Here is a 19,544-nt window from a genome sequence, read left to right as displayed (position 1 = left end):
TGTCCTGTATGATACTGTCTGCTGAGCCGTGTATCTAATCCTCTCCTGTGTGATACTGTCTGCTGAGCCGTGTATCTAATCCTCTCCTGTGTGATACTGTCTGCTGAGCCGTGTATATAATCCTCTCCTGTGTGATACTGTCTGCTGAGCCGTGTATCTAATCCCTTCCTGCGTGATACTGTCTGCTGAGCCGTGTATCTAATCCTCTCCTGTGTGATACTGTCTGCTGAGCTGTGTATCTAATCCTCTCCTGTGTGATACTGTCTGCTGAGCCGTGTATCTAATCCTCTCCTGTGTGATACTGTCTGCTGAGCCGTGTATCTAATCCTCTCCTGTGTGATACTGTCTGCTGAGCCATGTATCTAATCCTGTCCTGTATGATACTGTCTGCTGAGCCGTGTATCTAATCCTCTCCTGTGTGATACTGTCTGCTGAGCTGTGTATCTAATCCTCTCCTGTGTGATACTGTCTGCTGAGCCGTGTATCTAATCCTCTCCTGTGTGATACTGTCTGCTGAGCCGTGTATCTAATCCTCTCCTGTGTGATACTGTCTGCTGAGCCGTGTATCTAATCCTCTCCTGTGTGATACTGTCTGCTGAGCCGTGTATCTAATCCTGTCCTGTATGATACTGTCTGCTGAGCCGTGTATCTAATCCTCTCCTGTGTGATACTGTCTGCTGAGCCGTGTATCTAATCCCTTCCTGTGTGATACTGTCTGCTGAGCCATGTATCTAATCCTCTCCTGTGTGATACTGTCTGCTGATCCGTGTATCGAATCCTGTCCTGTGTGATACTGTCTGCTGAGCCGTGTATCTAATCCTCTCCTGTGTGATACTGTCTGCTGAGCCGTGTATCTAATCCTATCCTGTGTGATACTGTCTGCTGAGCCGTGTATCTAATCCTCTCCTGTGTGATACTGTCTGCTGAGCCGTGTATCTAATCCTATCCTGTGTGATACTGTCTGCTGAGCCGTGTATCTAATCCTCTCCTGTGTGATACTGTCTGCTGAGCCGTGTATCTAATCCTCTCCTGTGTGATACTATCTGCTGAGCCGTGTATCTAATCCTCTCCTGTGTGATACTGTCCACTGAGCCGTGTATCTAATCCTCTCCTGTGAGACACTGTCTTCTGAGCCGTGTATCTAATCCTCTCCTGTGTGATACTGTCTGCTGAGCCGTGTATCTAATCCTATCCTGTGTGATACTGTCTGCTGAGCCGTGTATCTAATCCTCTCCTGTGTGATACTGTCTGCTGAGCCGTGTATCTAATCCTCTCCTGTGTGATACTGTCTGCTGAGCCGTGTATCTAATCCTCTCCTGTGTGATACTGTCTGCTGAGCCGTGTATCTAATCCTCTCCTGTGTGATACTGACTGTTGAGCCGTGTATCTAATCCTCTCCTGTGTGATACTGTCTGCAGAGCTGTGTATCTAATCCCTTCCTGTGTGATACTGTCTGCTGAGCCGTGTATCTAATCCTCTCCTGTGTGATACTGTCTGCTGAGCCGTGTATCTAATCCTCTCCTGTGTGATACTGTCTGCTGAGACGTGTATCTAATCCTCTCCTGTGTGATACTGTCTGCTGAGCCGTGTATCTAATCCTCTCCTGTGTGATACTGTCTGCTGAGCCGTGTATCTAATCGTCTCCTGTGTGATACTGTCTGCTGAGCCGTGTATCTAATCCTCTCCTGTGTGATACTGTCTGCTGAGCCGTGTATCTAATCCTCTCCTGTGTGATACTGTCTGCTGAGCTGTGTATCTAATCCTATCCTGTGTGATACTGTCTGCTGAGCCGTGTATCTAATCCTCTCCTGTGTGATACTGTCTGCTGAGCCGTGTATCTAATCCTCTCCTGTGTGATACTGGCTGCTGAGCCGTGTATCTAATCCTCTCCTGTGTGATACTGTCTGCTGAGCCGTGTATCTAATCCTGTCCTGTATGATACTGTCTGCTGAGCCGTGTATCTAATCCTCTCCTGTGTGATACTGTCTGCTGAGCCGTGTATCTAATCCTCTCCTGTGTGATACTGTCTGCTGAGCCGTGTATCTAATCCTCTCCTGTGTGATACTGTCTGCTGAGCCGTGTATCTAATCCTATCCTGTGTGATACTGTCTGCTGAGCCGTGTATCTAATCCGATCCTGTGTAATACTGTCTGCTGAGCCGTGTATCTAATCCGATCCTGTGTGATACTGTCTGCTGAGCCGTGTATCTAATCCGATCCTGTGTGACACTGTCTGCTGAGCCGTGTATCTAATCCTCTCCTGTGTGATACTGTCTGCTGAGCCATGTATCTAATCCTATCCTGTGTGATACTGTCTGCTGAGCCGTGTATCTAATCCTCTCCTGTGTGATACTGTCTGCTGAGCCGTGTATCTAATCCTCTCCTGTGTGATACTGTCTGCTGAGCCGTGTATCTAATCCTCTCCTGTGTGATACTGTCTGCTGAGCCGTGTATCTAATCCGATCCTGTGTGATACTGTCTGCTGAGCCGTGTATCTAATCCGATCCTGTGTGATACTGTCTGCTGAGCCGTGTATCTAATCCTCTCCTGTGTGATACTGTCTGCTGAGCCGTGTATCTAATCCTCTCCTGTGTGATACTGTCTGCTGAGCCGTGTATCTAATCCTCTCCTGTGTGATACTGTCTGCTGAGCCGTGTATCTAATCCTCTCCTGTGTGATACTGTCTGCTGAGCCGTGTATCTAATCCGATCCTGTGTGATACTGTCTGCTGAGCCGTGTATCTAATCCTCTCCTGTGTGATACTGTCTGCTGAGCCGTGTATCTAATCCTCTCCTGTGTGATACTGTCTGCTGAGCCGTGTATCTAATCCTCTCCTGTGTGATACTGTCTGCTGAGCCGTGTATCTAATCCTCTCCTGTGTGATACTGTCTGCTGAGCTGTGTATCTAATCCCTTCCTGTGTGATACTGTCTGCTGAGCCGTGTATCTAATCCTCTCCTGTGTGATACTGTCTGCTGAGCCGTGTATCTAATCCTCTCCTGTGTGATACTGTCTGCTGAGACGTGTATCTAATCCTCTCCTGTGTGATACTGTCTGCTGAGACGTGTATCTAATCCTCTCCTGTGTGATACTGTCTGCTGAGCCGTGTATCTAATCGTCTCCTGTGTGATACTGTCTGCTGAGCCGTGTATCTAATCCTCTCCTGTGTGATACTGTCTGCTGAGCCGTGTATCTAATCCTCTCCTGTGTGATACTGTCTGCTGAGCCGTGTATCTAATCCTATCCTGTGTGATACTGTCTGCTGAGCCGTGTATCTAATCCTCTCCTGTGTGATACTGTCTGCTGAGCCGTGTATCTAATCCTCTCCTGTGTGATACTGTCTGCTGAGCCGTGTATCTAATCCTGTCCTGTGTGATACTGTCTGCTGAGCCGTGTATCTAATCCTCTCCTGTGTGATACTGTCTGCTGAGCCGTGTATCTAATCCTCTCCTGTGTGATACTGTCTGCTGAGCCGTGTATCTAATCCTCTCCTGTGTGATACTGTCTGCTGAGCCGTGTATCTAATCCTATCCTGTGTGATACTGTCTGCTGAGCCGTGTATCTAATCCGATCCTGTGTAATACTGTCTGCTGAGCCGTGTATCTAATCCGATCCTGTGTGATACTGTCTGCTGAGCCGTGTATCTAATCCTCTCCTGTGTGATACTGTCTGCTGAGCCGTGTATCTAATCCTATCCTGTGTGATACTGTCTGCTGAGCCGTGTATCTAATCCTCTCCTGTGTGATACTGTCTGCTGAGCTGTGTATCTAATCCTCTCCTGTGTGATACTGTCTGCTGAGCCGTGTATCTAATCCTCTCCTGTGTGATACTGTCTGCTGAGCCGTGTATCTAATCCTCTCCTGTGTGATACTGTCTGCTGAGCCGTGTATCTAATCCTCTCCTGTGTGATACTGTCTGCTGAGCCGTGTATCTAATCCGATCCTGTGTGATACTGTCTGCTGAGCCGTGTATCTAATCCGATCCTGTGTGATACTGTCTGCTGAGCCGTGTATCTAATCCTCTCCTGTGTGATACTGGCTGCTGAGCTGTGTATCTAATCCTCTCCTGTGTGATACTGGCTGCTGAGCTGTGTATCTAATCCTCTCCTGTGTGATACTGTCTGCTGAGCCGTGTATCTAATCCTCTCCTGTGTGATACTGTCTGCTGAGCCGTGTATCTAATCCTATCCTGTGTGATACTGTCTGCTGAGCCGTGTATCTAATCCTCTCCTGTGTGATACTGTCTGCTGAGCTGTGTATCTAGTCCTCTCCTGTGTGATACTGTCTGCTGAGCTGTGTATCTAATCCTCTCCTGTGTGATACTGTCTGCTGAGCTGTGTATCTAATCCTCTCCTGTGTGATACTGTCTGCTGAGCTGTGTATCTAGTCCTCTCCTGTGTGATACTGGCTGCTGAGCTGTGTATCTAATCCTCTCCTGTGTGATACTGGCTGCTGAGCTGTGTATCTAATCCTCTCCTGTGTGATACTGTCTGCTGAGCCGTGTATCTAATCCTCTCCTGTGTGATACTGTCTGCTGAGCCGTGTATCTAATCCTATCCTGTGTGATACTGTCTGCTGAGCCGTGTATCTAATCCTCTCCTGTGTGATACTGTCTGCTGAGCCGTGTATCTAATCCTCTCCTGTGTGATACTGTCTGCTGAGCCGTGTATCTAATCCTCTCCTGTGTGATACTGTCTGCTGAGCCGTGTATCTAATCCTCTCCTGTGTGATACTGTCTGCTGAGCTGTGTATCTAGTCCTCTCCTGTGTGATACTGTCTGCTGAGCCGTGTATCTAGTCCTCTCCTGTGTGATACTGTCTGCTGAGCCGTGTATCTAATCCGATCCTGTGTGATACTGTCTGCTGAGCTGTGTATCTAATCCGATCCTGTGTGATACTGTCTGCTGAGCCGTGTATCTAATCCTCTCCTGTGTGATACTGTCTGCTGAGCCGTGTATCTAATCCTCTCCTGTGTGATACTGTCTGCTGAGCCGTGTATCTAATCCTATCCTGCGTGATACTGTCTGTTGAGCCTTGTATCTAATCCTCTCCTGTGTGATACTGACTGCTGAGCCGTGTATCTAATCCTCTCCTGTGTGATACTGTCTGCTGAGCCGTGTATCTAATCCTCTCCTGTGTGATACTGTCTGCTGAGCCGTGTATCTAATCCTCTCCTGTGTGATACTGTCTGCTGAGCCGTGTATCTAATCCGATCCTGTGTGATACTGTCTGCTGAGCCGTGTATCTAATCCTCTCCTGTGTGATACTGTCTGCTGAGCCGTGTGTCTAATCCTCTCCTGTGTGATACTGTCTGCTGAGCCGTGTATCTAATCCTCTCCTGTGTGATACTGTCTGCTGAGCCGTGTATCTAATCCTATCCTGTGTGATACTGTCTGCTGAGCCGTGTATCTAATCCTCTCCTGTGTGATACTGTCTGCTGAGCCGTGTATCTAATCCGATCCTGTGTGATACTGTCTGCTGAGCCGTGTATCTAATCCTCTCCTGTGTGATACTGTCTGCTGAGCCGTGTATCTAATCCTATCCTGCGTGATACTGTCTGTTGAGCCTTGTATCTAATCCTCTCCTGTGTGATACTGACTGCTGAGCCGTGTATCTAATCCTCTCCTGTGTGATACTGTCTGCTGAGCCGTGTATCTAATCCTCTCCTGTGTGATACTGTCTGCTGAGCCGTGTATCTAATCCTCTCCTGTGTGATACTGTCTGCTGAGCCGTGTATCTAATCCGATCCTGTGTGATACTGTCTGCTGAGCCGTGTATCTAATCCTCTCCTGTGTGATACTGTCTGCTGAGCCGTGTGTCTAATCCTCTCCTGTGTGATACTGTCTGCTGAGCCGTGTATCTAATCCTCTCCTGTGTGATACTGTCTGCTGAGCCGTGTATCTAATCCGATCCTGTGTGATACTGTCTGCTGAGCCGTGTATCTAATCCGATCCTGTGTGATACTGTCTGCTGAGCCGTGTATCTAATCCTCTCCTGTGTGATACACTCTCATACATTGCTGTCTGCAGCAGCTCTTTTTCTGGGTATGTGCAGCTTTAATGGGCGTTGCCAGGGGCGGGTCTTGGACTGTACTATTTATGTGACTGGGGGGAGGAGCACAGTGAGACAGGAAGAATAGAAGGTGCCAGAGCTGCCGCAGGTAGGTCAGTGATCCTGGCAGTGACCTGTCCCCTGTGCAGCCGCCTCCTGACACTGAGGAGCCGGAGAGACAGCTGCTGTCACATGATCGCCGGGCCAGGGGGGTGCTGGGATATAGCAGAGCTGGGGGTGAATGGGACACCTGGGTTATAGCTGCTGAACAGTATCACACAGGATAGGATTAGATACACGGCTCAGCAGACAGTATCACACAGGAGAGGATTAGATACACGGCTCAGCAGACAGTATCACACAGGATAGGATTAGATACACAGATCAGCAGACAGTATCACACAGGAGAGGATTAGATACATAGCTCAGCAGACAGTATCACACAGGAGAGGATTAGATACACGGCTCAGCAGACAGTATCACACAGGACAGGATTAGATACATAGCTCAGCAGACAGTATCACACAGGAGAGGATTAGATACACGGCTCAGCAGACAGTATCACACAGGACAGGATTAGATACACAGCTCAGCAGACAGTATCACACAGGAGAGGATTAGATACAGCTCAGCAGACAGTATCACACAGGAGAGGATTAGATACAGCTCAGCAGACAGTATCACACAGGATAGGATTAGATACACGGCTCAGCAGACAGTATCACACAGGAGAGGATTAGATACACGGCTCAGCAGACAGTATCACACAGGAGAGGATTAGATACACGGCTCAGCAGACAGTATCACACAGGAGAGGATTAGATACACAGCTCAGCAGACAGTATCACACAGGATAGGATTAGATACACGGCTCAGCAGACAGTATCACACAGGATAGGATTAGATACACGGCTCAGCAGACAGTATCACACAGGATAGGATTAGATACACGGCTCAGCAGACAGTATCACACAGGAGAGGATTAGATACACGGCTCAGCAGACAGTATCACACAGGAGAGGATTAGATACACGGCTCAGCAGACAGTATCACACAGGAGAGGATTAGATACACGGCTCAGCAGACAGTATCACACAGGGGAGGATTAGATACACGGCTCAGCAGACAGTATCACACAGGGGAGGATTAGATACACGGCTCAGCAGACAGTATCACACAGGAGAGGATTAGATACACGGCTCAGCAGACAGTATCACACAGGGGAGGATTAGATACACGGCTCAGCAGACAGTATCACACAGGGGAGGATTAGATACACGGCTCAGCAGACAGTATCACACAGGAGAGGATTAGATACACGGCTCAGCAGACAGTATCACACAGGAGAGGATTAGATACACGGCTCAGCAGACAGTATCACACAGGAGAGGATTAGATACACTGCTCAGCAGACCGTATCACACAGGAGAGGATTAGATACACGGCTCAGCAGACCGTATCACACAGGAGAGGATTAGATACACGGCTCAGCAGACCGTATCACACAGGAGAGGATTAGATACACGGCTCAGCAGACCGTATCACACAGGAGAGGATTAGATACACGGCTCAGCAGACCGTATCACACAGGAGAGGATTAGATACACGGCTCAGCAGACAGTATCACACAGGAGAGGATTAGATACACGGCTCAGCAGACAGTATCACACAGGAGAGGATTAGATACACGGCTCCGCAGACAGTATCACACAGGACAGGATTAGATACACGGCTCAGCAGACAGTATCACACAGGACAGGATTAGATACACGGCTCAGCAGACAGTATCACACAGGATAGGATTAGATACACGGCTCAGCAGACAGTATCACACAGGATAGGATTAGATACACGGCTCAGCAGACAGTATCACACAGGAGAGGATTAGATACACGGCTCAGCAGACAGTATCACACAGGACAGGATTAGATACACGGCTCAGCAGACAGTATCACACAGGAGAGGATTAGATACACGGCTCAGCAGACAGTATCACACAGGAGAGGATTAGATACACGGCTCAGCAGACAGTATCACACAGGGGAGGATTAGATACACGGCTCAGCAGACAGTATCACACAGGAGAGGATTAGATACACGGCTCAGCAGACAGTATCACACAGGAGAGGATTAGATACACGGCTCAGCAGACAGTATCACACAGGAGAGGATTAGATACACAGCTCAGCAGACAGTATCACACAGGATAGGATTAGATACAGGGCTCAGCAGACCGTATCACACAGGAGAGGATTAGATACACGGCTCAGCAGACAGTATCACACAGGAGAGGATTAGATACACGGCTCAGCAGACAGTATCACACAGGAGAGGATTAGATACACGGCTCAGCAGACCGTATCACACAGGAGAGGATTAGATACACGGCTCAGCAGACAGTATCACACAGGAGAGGATTAGATACACGGCTCAGCAGACAGTATCACACAGGAGAGGATTAGATACACGGCTCAGCAGACCGTATCACACAGGAGAGGATTAGATACACGGCTCAGCAGACCGTATCACACAGGAGAGGATTAGATACACGGCTCAGCAGACCGTATCACACAGGACAGGATTAGATACACGGCTCAGCAGACAGTATCACACAGGAGAGGATTAGATACACGGCTCAGCAGACAGTATCACACAGGAGAGGATTAGATACACGGCTCAGCAGACCGTATCACACAGGAGAGGATTAGATACACGGCTCAGCAGACCGTATCACACAGGAGAGGATTAGATACACGGCTCAGCAGACAGTATCACACAGGACAGGATTAGATACACGGCTCAGCAGACAGTATCACACAGGAGAGGATTAGATACACGGCTCAGCAGACAGTATCACACAGGACAGGATTAGATACACGGCTCAGCAGTCAGTATCACACAGGACAGGATTAGATACAGCAGTGAGGATGAGCAGCTGGTGCTGTAGTGTAATATTGGGGGTCTGGTGTTTGGCTGCACAGGTGACTTTGCTGGGGTCATTACCCGTCTCCTCGGGACGTTCATCTCTTGCGCTCACTTTCGCTGCTTCTGCTGTATTATGTGGCCTTTTTGACTCTAACTGCTGGAGAACTACAAATCCCAGCAGCTCTACAGAGAGGTGTTTGGGGCTCGTTATAACTCTGATTGTCGGCTCACACAAGTTGACGCGTTTCAGTCACTTTTCCTATAACTGGAAGCTGAGAAAAATGTGAAAGATTTTATCTGATTGTCACAGAAAACAAGGTGACTGTTCACACCATTGGTGACATCAGAGCAGTTATGTCACATCTGGTCCACGACGCCCATACAGCGAAATGATGGAGGAAGAAAGGAGCGTCAGCTGGGGCCCCCGCTCCCATCATTCCCCCGCGGCGTCTGACGTCTCAGCGCAGCGGCACATTGACGTCATTACACCGCACCCGCTGTACTGAGGTGTGTAGAGAAGCTGAAGAGACCGGAGCAGCGGGGGAGCGGGCACAGGTGAGTATTTAATGTGGGGCCCAGTATTCTGTATGGAGGACTATGTGGGGCCATTATACTGTATGGAGGACTATGTGGGGCCATTATACTGTATGGAGGACTATGTGGGGCCATTATACTGTATGGAGCACTATGTGGGGCTCATTATACTGTATGGAGGGCTATGTGGGGCCCATTATACTGTATGGAGGGCTATGTGGTTCCCCTTATTCTGTATGGAGGGCTATGTGGTTCCCATTATACTGTACGGAGGGCTATGTGGGGCCCATTATACTGTACGGAGGGCTATGTGGGGCCCATTATACTGTACGGAGGGCTATGTGGGGCCCATTATACTGTACGGAGGGCTATGTGGGGCCCATTATACTGTACGGAGGGCTATGTGGGGCCCATTATACTGTATGGAGGGCTATGTGGGGCCCATTACACTGTATGGAGGACTATGTGGGGCCCATTATTCTGTATGGAGGACTATGTGGGGCCCATTATTCTGTATGGAGGACTATGTGGGGCCCATTATTCTGTACGGAGGGCTATGTGGGGCCCATTATACTGTACGGAGGGCTATGTGGGGCCCATTATACTGTACGGAGGGCTATGTGGGGCCCATTATACTGTACGGAGGGCTATGTGGGGCCCATTATACTGTATGGAGGGCTATGTGGGGCCCATTATACTGTATGGAGGGCTATGTGGGGCCCATTATACTGTATGGAGGGCTATGTGGGGCCCATTATACTGTATGGAGGGCTATGTGGGTCCCATTATACTGTATGGAGGACTATGTGGGGCCCATTATACTGTATGGAGGACTATGTGGGTCCCATTATACTGTATGAGGACTATGTGGGGCCCATTATACTGTATGGAGGACTATGCGGCGCCCATTATACTGTATGGAGGACTATGTGGGATTACAGTAGGAGAGTCATACTGTGATGGGGTCACCATTCTTTGTCGGGGGGATAGCGGGAGGGGGTACAGTGAGGTCACCATACCGTGCTTGTGGAAGAACTCACTGTGGGGGGTGTCTTACTGTGTTTTGGGGCACTTTTGTTGGTATCTATCTGGATTGCTCAATGTGTTTTTTTTCCTTTGTTATTACATATTTATATTAGGCCATTGGGCCATATGCGTTTACTGCTCTTACCTAACATATTATTCCAGTATTTTATTCTAAGATCTATTCATTAAAATTTTCTTTGTTCTTGGGACCCCTTTAAGTTTGATTCCATATGAAAAAGTTAATTGTTATATTTGATGAGGATCTTCCTCAATTGTAGACCTTTTTTTAATAAATATCAAGGTTGTCCCACTTTTAATTTTGGCCCTCTGTGTATTTGAATTTGACATCCCTGCATTAGAGGAAACCAAATATCCCATTACTGACTAGAATACCATCTCTTCTAGAGTCAGAAATGACAAATGTCCTGGTGCATGGAGTGATAAGTGAGCACATATACTGGAGGATGACATAAGGAAAAGTTCCCGTATTCCCCATGGGTCAATTCAGGCTATATAGAGGGGGAGAGATGACTTGACAGGGGTGATAACATAAATATATGTCTCTGTATCCTCCTGGTGTAAATAGTCTGCGAGGAAGTAAGTGGGGGTGATAACATACAGAAAAGTCCCTGTAAATGCCAGCCAGTGTCTTTTAAGGATGTCCATGGGGGAGAGATGACAACTGGCTGTGCATGGTAAGAGACATTGCTGTATACCTCCTTGCAGAAGCCAGAGGCTGTTGTCAGTCACTGTATATGCCACCTGGAGGCTATACATGGAAAGAGAAGACCATAACAAGCTGTTTTTTATTTTTTTTTTTCATTCCATGACATTTGCAGCTCCCAAGTAGTCATAGGTGGGATGGCCGGTTTGTTTTCCTATTTCCTTATAACAAAAAATTGATGGTTGGGGAACCGCAATGGGGTTTGCATTGACCCCTGCTGACAGTGCTGATGCAATATCTTGTACTCAGCTTATCTTAGGTAGCAGATGTTTAATTAATTCTGTGGTTTTTGGTGGAGATGAAAGAAAAAGTCTTTAGTTAACTCATGTAAAGACAAGTGCAGGGTATTGCCTGGTCCCTGTAGACCAATGACATCACAGATATAAATATTAGGAGGTGAGAAAGACTCAGATGGCTCTGGAGGAGTAACACAACAAACTACTGGTGGTAATTAGGTTTATTATACCACAGATAATGTGACAATGCAATATAACCTATTAGAAAATGACATCTAATTGCAGATGGCTGACTTGCATTTGTAAACAGGTCAGTACTGTTTTCTGTTCCCACAATGGGTGGAGGACCCAGAAGTGGGATCCCCCATTATCAGACAGATAAGGCAGTTTGTGGTGTCACATAAATTCATTAGATGAGGGCGATACAAGTACAAAATCTACAATACTCTAGATGGCGTGAGCGAAACGTCTCCGATCTCTGCTAATCCTGGGTGATTAGTGGCCCCATCGTTGTTTATTCAGTTCCAGTCAAATTGATAATTTGATGCTTGAATTGCTTGTTCTCAAAAGGAAGTAGAGGTGACATCCACATGACTGCCCGAAAGGGATTTTCATGCCTGAGTAACGCTGCTATTAATTCAGATACACAAATTTCCTAAGTAATAAATCACCCTCATTCCTCATGTGTGTATATAATGGCAAAGTCCCTGAAGTCCAGCCAATAATATCACGGCTCCGCCCCATTGCCCATAATTATCCCATTGTATAAAAAAAAAGGAAAAGCTTAAATTGTAATAAAATTACTACATGTATTCCTGACGTGGAGAAACAATGGCTGAGTGTGTGACCACATCCAGGGCTGAAAATCCACTGCACCTCGAATATACTATTACTATTATTATATACTATTGTCACCGCCATCATGTGGAATCCATTCATAATTAACAGAATGGAGAGGAACTGAAACCCAAAGTATTATAATTCTGCAAAATATATTACCCATACGTACAAGAATATAACTACTATAATACTGCCCCTATATACAAGAATATAACTGCTATAATACTGCCCCCTATGTACAGGAATATAACTACTATAATACTGCCCCATGTACAAGAATATAACTACTATAATACTGCTCCTATGTACAAGAATATAACTACTATAATACTGCCCCCTATGTACAAGAATATAACTACTATAATACTGCCCCCTATGTACAAGAATATAACTACTATAATACTGCCCCCTATGTACAAGAATATAACTACTATAATACTGCCCCCTATGTACAAGAATATAACTACTATAATACTGCCCCCTATGTACAAGAATATAACTACTATAATACTGCCCCCTATGTACAAGAATATAACTACTATAATACTGCCCCCTATGTACAAGAATATAACTACTATAATACTGCTCCCTATGTACAAGAATATAACTGCTATAATACTGCTCCCTATGTACAAGAATATAACTACTATAATACTGCCCCCTATGTACAAGAATATAACTACTATAATACTGCCCCCTATGTACAAGAATATAACTACTATAATACTGCTCCCTATGTACAAGAATATAACTGCTATAATACTGCCCCCTATGTACAGGAATATAACTACTATAATACTGCCCCATGTACAAGAATATAACTACTATAATACTGCTCCTATGTACAAGAATATAACTACTATAATACTGCCCCCTATGTACAAGAATATAACTACTATAATACTGCCCCATGTACAAGAATGTAACTACTATAATACTGCCCCCTATGTACAGAATATAACTACTATAATACTGCCCCCTATGTACAAGAATATAACTACTATAATACTGCCCCCTATGTACAAGAATATAACTACTATAATACTGCCCCCTATGTACAAGAATATAACTACTATAATACTGCCCCCTATGTACAAGAATATAACTACTATAATACTGCCCCCTATGTACAAGAATATAACTACTATAATACTGCCCCCTATGTACAAGAATATAACTACTATAATACTGCCCCCTATGTACAAGAATATAACTACTATAATACTGCCCCCTATGTACAAGAATATAACTACTATAATACTGCCCCCTATGTACAAGAATATAACTACTATAATACTGCCCCCTATGTACAAGAATATAACTACTATAATACTGCTCCCTATGTACAAGAATATAACTGCTATAATAGTGCTCCCTATGTACAAGAATATAACTGCTATAATACTGCCCCCTATGTACAGGAATATAACTGCTATAATACTGCCCCCTATGTACAGGAATATAACTACTATAATACTGCCCCCTATGTACAAGAATATATCTACAATAATACTGTCCCTATATACAAGAATATAACTACTGTAATACTGCTCCATGTACAAGAATATAACTACTATAATACTGGCCCCTATGTACAAGAATATAACTACTATAATACTGCCCCCTATGTACAAGAATATAACTACTATAATACTGCCCCCTATGTACAAGAATATAACTACTATAATACTGCCTCTATGTACAAGAATATAACTACGCGGCCTCGACCAATCAGCAGAGCGTTGTTTAAATTTGGCGCCAATCTCGCTGATTGGTCGCGGCTGGCGTCCGCGACCAATCAGCACAGCAGTGTTTAAATGTGGCGGCAAGATCAGTGATTGGTCGCGGCCGCTATTTAAATGTGGCGCCCAAATCGGTGATTGGTCGCGGCCGCTGCCCATCAGCAGAGCGGTGTTTAACTTTAGCGCCAAGATCACTGATTGGTCGCGTGCGGAGAGCGCGACCAATCAGCGAATCGTATTGGTGAGGACCGGGGAGCGCCGCTGCCTGTGCGGCTACTTCCGCTGCGAGAAGCCGGGAGATGAGCGACTGCTCGCAGCAGAAGTATCCCGACCCGCAGCGGCGCTCCCCGGTCCTCCCTTCACACCCTAGCCGTTGATGTCAACACAGCATGGATCAGCGATTTTTAACACAAATGTCCGGATCTTTGTAACACCATGCGGATACTGTGGGGACATCAGCGGCTAGGGTGTGAAGGGAAGACCGGGGAGCGGCGCTGCCTGTGCGGATACTTCCGCTGCGAGAACCAGGGACATGAGCGGGCGCTCGCAGCAGAAGTATCCCGCCCCGCAGCGCCGCTGACATCCATGCGGCTATGGTGTGAAGGGAGGACCGGGGAGCGCCGCTGACATCCAATTGGTTGCGGCCGCTATTTAAATGTGCCGCACAAATCGGTGATTGGTCGCGGGCCAAGACCGATCACTGATTTGGGCGCCAAATTTAAATATCGGCCGCGACCAATCACCGATCTTGGCTCCACATTTAAACACTGCTGTGCTGATTGGTCGCGGACGCTATTTAAATGTGGCAACAAAATCGGTGATTGGTCGCGCCCAGCGTCGGCGACCAATCAGCACAGCGGTGTTTAAACGTGGAGCCAAGATCGGTGATTGGTCGCGTCCGATATTTAAATGTGGCGCCCAAATCGGTGATTGGTCGCGGGCAGCGTCCGCGACCAATCAGCACAGCGGTGTTTAACTTTTCCGGTAAGATCAGTGATTGGTCGGGTCTGAAGACCGCGACCAATCATCGAATCGTCTTGGTGAGGACCGGGGAGCGGCGCTGCCTGTGCGGGTACTTCCGCAGCGAGAACCCGGGACATGAGCGGGCGCTCGCAGCAGAAGTATCCCGACCCGCAGCGCCGCTCCCCGGTCCTCTCTTCTGCATGGAGGTCAGCGGCGCCTGCGGTCATTCCGCTGCTACCGGCCGGGACATGACCGCCTCGCGCCGCTCATCTCCCGGCTGCATCTCCTTCCCGCAGATGGGTCCGGCGGTCGAGGTCCTTCTGCTGTTACCGGCCAGGAGATGAGCGCCTCGCGGTGCTCATCTCCCGGCTGCATCGCCGCTGAGCTCCGTCCCGCAGATGAGCTGCTAACGGCCGCCATCTTTTTTCAGAAATCCCGAGGCGCTGATTGGCCGCTGCCGGACCAATGAGCGACGCGGTATTTCCAGGACAGACAGACAGGATAAGATAATTATATAGTAGATAATACTGCCCCTATGTACAAGAATATAACTACTATAATACTGCCCCTTATTTACAAGAATATAACTACTATAATACTGCCCCTATGTACAAGAATATAACTACTATAATACTGCCCCCTATTTACAAGAATATAACTACTATAATACTGCCCCTATGTACAAGAATATAACTACTATAGTACTGCCCTCTATATACAAGAATATAACTACTATAATACTGCCCCTATGTACAAGAATATAACTACTATAATACTGCCCCCTATTTACAAGAATATAACTACTATAATACTGCTCCTATGTACAAGAATATAACTACTATAATACTGCCCCTATGTACAAGAATATAACTACTATAATACTGCCCCCCTATGTAAAAGAATATAACTACTATAATACTGCCTCCTATGTACAAGAATATAACTACTATAATACTGCCTCCTATGTACAAGAATATAACTACTATAATACTGCCCCCTATGTACAAGAATATAACTACTATAATACTGCCCCCTATGTACAAGAATATAACTACTATAGTACTGCCCTCTATGTACAAGAATATAACTACTATAATACTGCTCCTATGTACAAGAATATAACTACTATAGTACTGCCCTCTATGTACAAGAATATAACTACTGTAATAATGCTCCCTATGTACAAGAATATAACTGCTATAATACTGCCCCCTATGTACAATATAACTACTATAATACTGCCCCCATGTACAAGAATATAGCTACTATAATACTGCTCCTATGTACAAGAATATAACTACTATAATACTGCCCCCTATGTACAAGAATATAACTACTATAATACTGCCCCCTATGTACAAGAATATAACTACTATAATACTGCATCTATGTACAAGAATATAACTACTATAATACTGCCCCCTATGTAAAAGAATATAACTACTATAATACTGCCTCCTATGTACAAGAATATAACTACTATAATACTGCCTCCTATGTACAAGAATATAACTACTATAATACTGCCCCCTATGTACAAGAATATAACTACTATAATACTGCCCCCTATGTACAAGAATATAACTACTATAATACTGCCCCCTATGTACAAGAATATAACTACTATAGTACTGCCCTCTATGTACAAGAATATAACTACTATAATACTGCTCCTATGTACAAGAATATAACTACTATAGTACTGCCCTCTATGTACAAGAATATAACTACTGTAATAATGCTCCCTATGTACAAGAATATAACTGCTATAATACTGCCCCCTATGTACAATATAACTACTATAATACTGCCCCCATGTACAAGAATATAGCTACTATAATACTGCTCCTATGTACAAGAATATAACTACTATAATACTGCCCCCTATGTACAAGAATATAACTACTATAATACTGCCCCCTATGTACAAGAATATAACTACTATAATACTGCATCTATGTACAAGAATATAACTACTATAATACTGCATCTATGTACAAGAATATAACTACTATAATACTGCCCCTATGTACAAGAATATAACTACTATAATACTGCCCCTATGTACAAGAATATAACTACTATAATACTGCCCCCTATGTACAAGAATATAACTACTATAATACTGCCCCCTATGTACAAGAATATAACTACTATAATACTGCCCCCTATGTACAAGAATATAACTACTATAATACTGCCCCCTATGTACAAGAATATAAATACTATAATACTGCTCCTATGTACAAGAATATAACTACTATAATACTGCCCCCTATGTTCAGGCACTACGATCTGATCGGGCTTTTCTTCTACCTTCTCTCATCTTTTAGGTCTCTTATAAGGATGAGCGCAGAACTGATTTTTGTCTCCTTCTTGGAGTGTCAGAAAATCGATGATCCTGACTTCAAGTCTGAGCTCCAGTCTATAGTGCAGTCTGTGAATAAAGATGGCGACCTGGAGACAGACAGTCATGCTGGAATATCCTTTCGATATCTGGAGACAGATGGAGGTAAGAACGTGACTTGTTTGGGACTAAGCAGGTCACCGCTATCACATCACTGCACCCCCAGAGAATTGTCCGTCTCATCATAATGAGTGAATATTAGGGCAGCGCTCCGTCCTCCGCATTCAGTATAACTGCTGTTTATCACCGAGTATAAGGGGAATAATTCTGATACAATTCCATTAGAATTCTATTCGGCTGTTATAACCTGACTGTGGTCGACCAATTCTATTTCCCTCAGGGGCGCTGCCTGAAATTGACGAAGATCTCTGCCGCAGGATAGGCGCCCAGCTGGCGCAGATGGGAGACCGATTTGAACAAGAAGGGACAATTAAAGCGGAAGTTGTGGAATGTTTAGTGAACGATATTCTCAACAATTCTCTGACCGAGGACGTGAGTATAGAAATCGGCTGCAGAATTTAGAGTACAGCTCCGGCTGTTGGGTCAAGGCCTGTCCTGTGTTCACGGCATGCATCATGTATAAGGTTCCCCCCCTCCTATTCTTTAAGAACCTCTGTAAGCAGTATTCTCTTTGCAGCGTTTTGCAGATGCCGTAAAGCGTTCCCTAGATAACCTTCCCCCTGGGATGGATCTGGAGAAGGCTACGTTGGCGATCGCGATGTCTTTAACCAGCAAAGTTGGCAGTAATGTCCCCAATCTACTGCAGAACTGCTACTCGACGGCGCTGACCTTCATCCGGAGGAACTACAGGTCGTGTATAGATCAACTGACCAGACAGGTGAGTGCGTGGAGGGTTAAAGCGGTGTGTCTCATGGTGTCAGAGTGGGCGTGTCATCCCAGTGTGAGGAGGGCTCTAACTATGGTGTCTTATCCCACTGTCAACACTCCCGCCTTCGCCTCTGGCAGCAAGTGATCCTGCAGCTGCATCTCCCTCCTCCCATCCACCATTTACCCCATTACCAGATTTCATTTCTTTTTTGCAGGGGTGACCGCCGACTATCACCAACCGCACTGCTGCAAAGAAATGTGAAGCTTTTTTTTTTTCCACCATGTGACACGGTATCGGTTCCGTATTTTACCCATTTTCTTTGCGTCTTCCATTGTTGTTCGTTTTTGTTACCCACGTGCTGTGACGTCGGCCATCTTGTCAGAATCCTTCATCTGAAATCCGTTATATCAACAAAATTGTGAAGCACCAACCCCCCCCCCTCTCCATCTCTGAAATGTCGTGACATCACCAAGGCCAAAAGTGATGTCATTACCTCCTGCCAATCTGATTGGCTCAGACACAACGAGAACACTCAGGTTTATGATCTTTATGTGACGGCCTATGAATTTTTCTTGTCGTTTATTTGCAGTCAGATGAGGAAAAATACTTTTGTACCTTCAGCTGTCGGGAAATGTTATTGAATGTGTTTTTTCTTGTCGAAATGTTTTAATAAATTTTTAAAAACTTTAAAATTGCACCCCTCGTAATTTTCAGACGGTCACAGGAATGCCCCTCGAAGTGGGTGGAGCTTTTGTCAGTTACTACAAAATGGAGAAAAGGGGCGTTCTTGGGCTGCTTAGAGGCGGAGCTTAAATATCCCACAAAATGGGGATACAAATGGCAGGAGGCCCGAAATTAGGAAAATTTATAAAAAGTGAATTTGCTCACCCTGCATGTAAAAGAAAAATGATATCTGATTGGTTGCTATGGGAAAAAAAAGTTGCTTTGTCTCTTCAGCATCCAATCATATCGATGGTTTCATTTTTCAGCCTGCAGTCTGATTGGTTGCTATGCATCAGCTGCAGCCAATGAGATTACTCGTTTCATTTTCCAGCCTGCACCAGGTAATGCACAGTGTGACGTCCGTGGCCTTATGGTAACCATAGCAACCAGAGTTGTTGGGAAACATCAGGCTTCAGCCTTGTCATCTATATATGATCTAAGGCTCTTTCTAGATCTGCCGCATATCAGTCGGTGTGACGACCAATCACCCTCCGCAGAACAGAGTCTTCGTAAAGGCCATCTTGAGGTCTCAAAAAAAAAAAAAAATA

The 19,544-nt window shown here is 45.6% G+C and overlaps 1 protein-coding gene across 1 annotated transcript; it reads left to right on the top strand.

Annotated features, from left to right (window-relative positions):
• Nucleotides 1-6,042: 6,042 nt before the first annotated feature.
• Nucleotides 6,043-18,965, top strand: BID (BH3 interacting domain death agonist). Its single transcript, XM_073649466.1, has 5 exons — nucleotides 6,043-6,156; nucleotides 17,371-17,549; nucleotides 17,785-17,936; nucleotides 18,082-18,282; nucleotides 18,488-18,965. The coding sequence occupies exons 2-5, from the start codon at nucleotides 17,384-17,386 to the stop codon at nucleotides 18,491-18,493; spliced, it is 525 nt and encodes a 174-aa protein (XP_073505567.1). The 5' UTR covers nucleotides 6,043-6,156; nucleotides 17,371-17,383; the 3' UTR covers nucleotides 18,494-18,965.
• Nucleotides 18,966-19,544: the final 579 nt, after the last annotated feature.

This window comes from Phyllobates terribilis, unplaced genomic scaffold (genome assembly GCF_046119375.1).
Source record: "Phyllobates terribilis strain yellow unplaced genomic scaffold, ASM4611937v1 Scaffold_10__3_contigs__length_209671492, whole genome shotgun sequence".
NCBI classification, from domain to species: Eukaryota; Metazoa; Chordata; class Amphibia; order Anura; family Dendrobatidae; genus Phyllobates; species Phyllobates terribilis.
The sequence above is the reverse complement of the archived record's forward strand: the minus strand, read 5'-3'. Positions and strand labels throughout refer to the sequence as shown.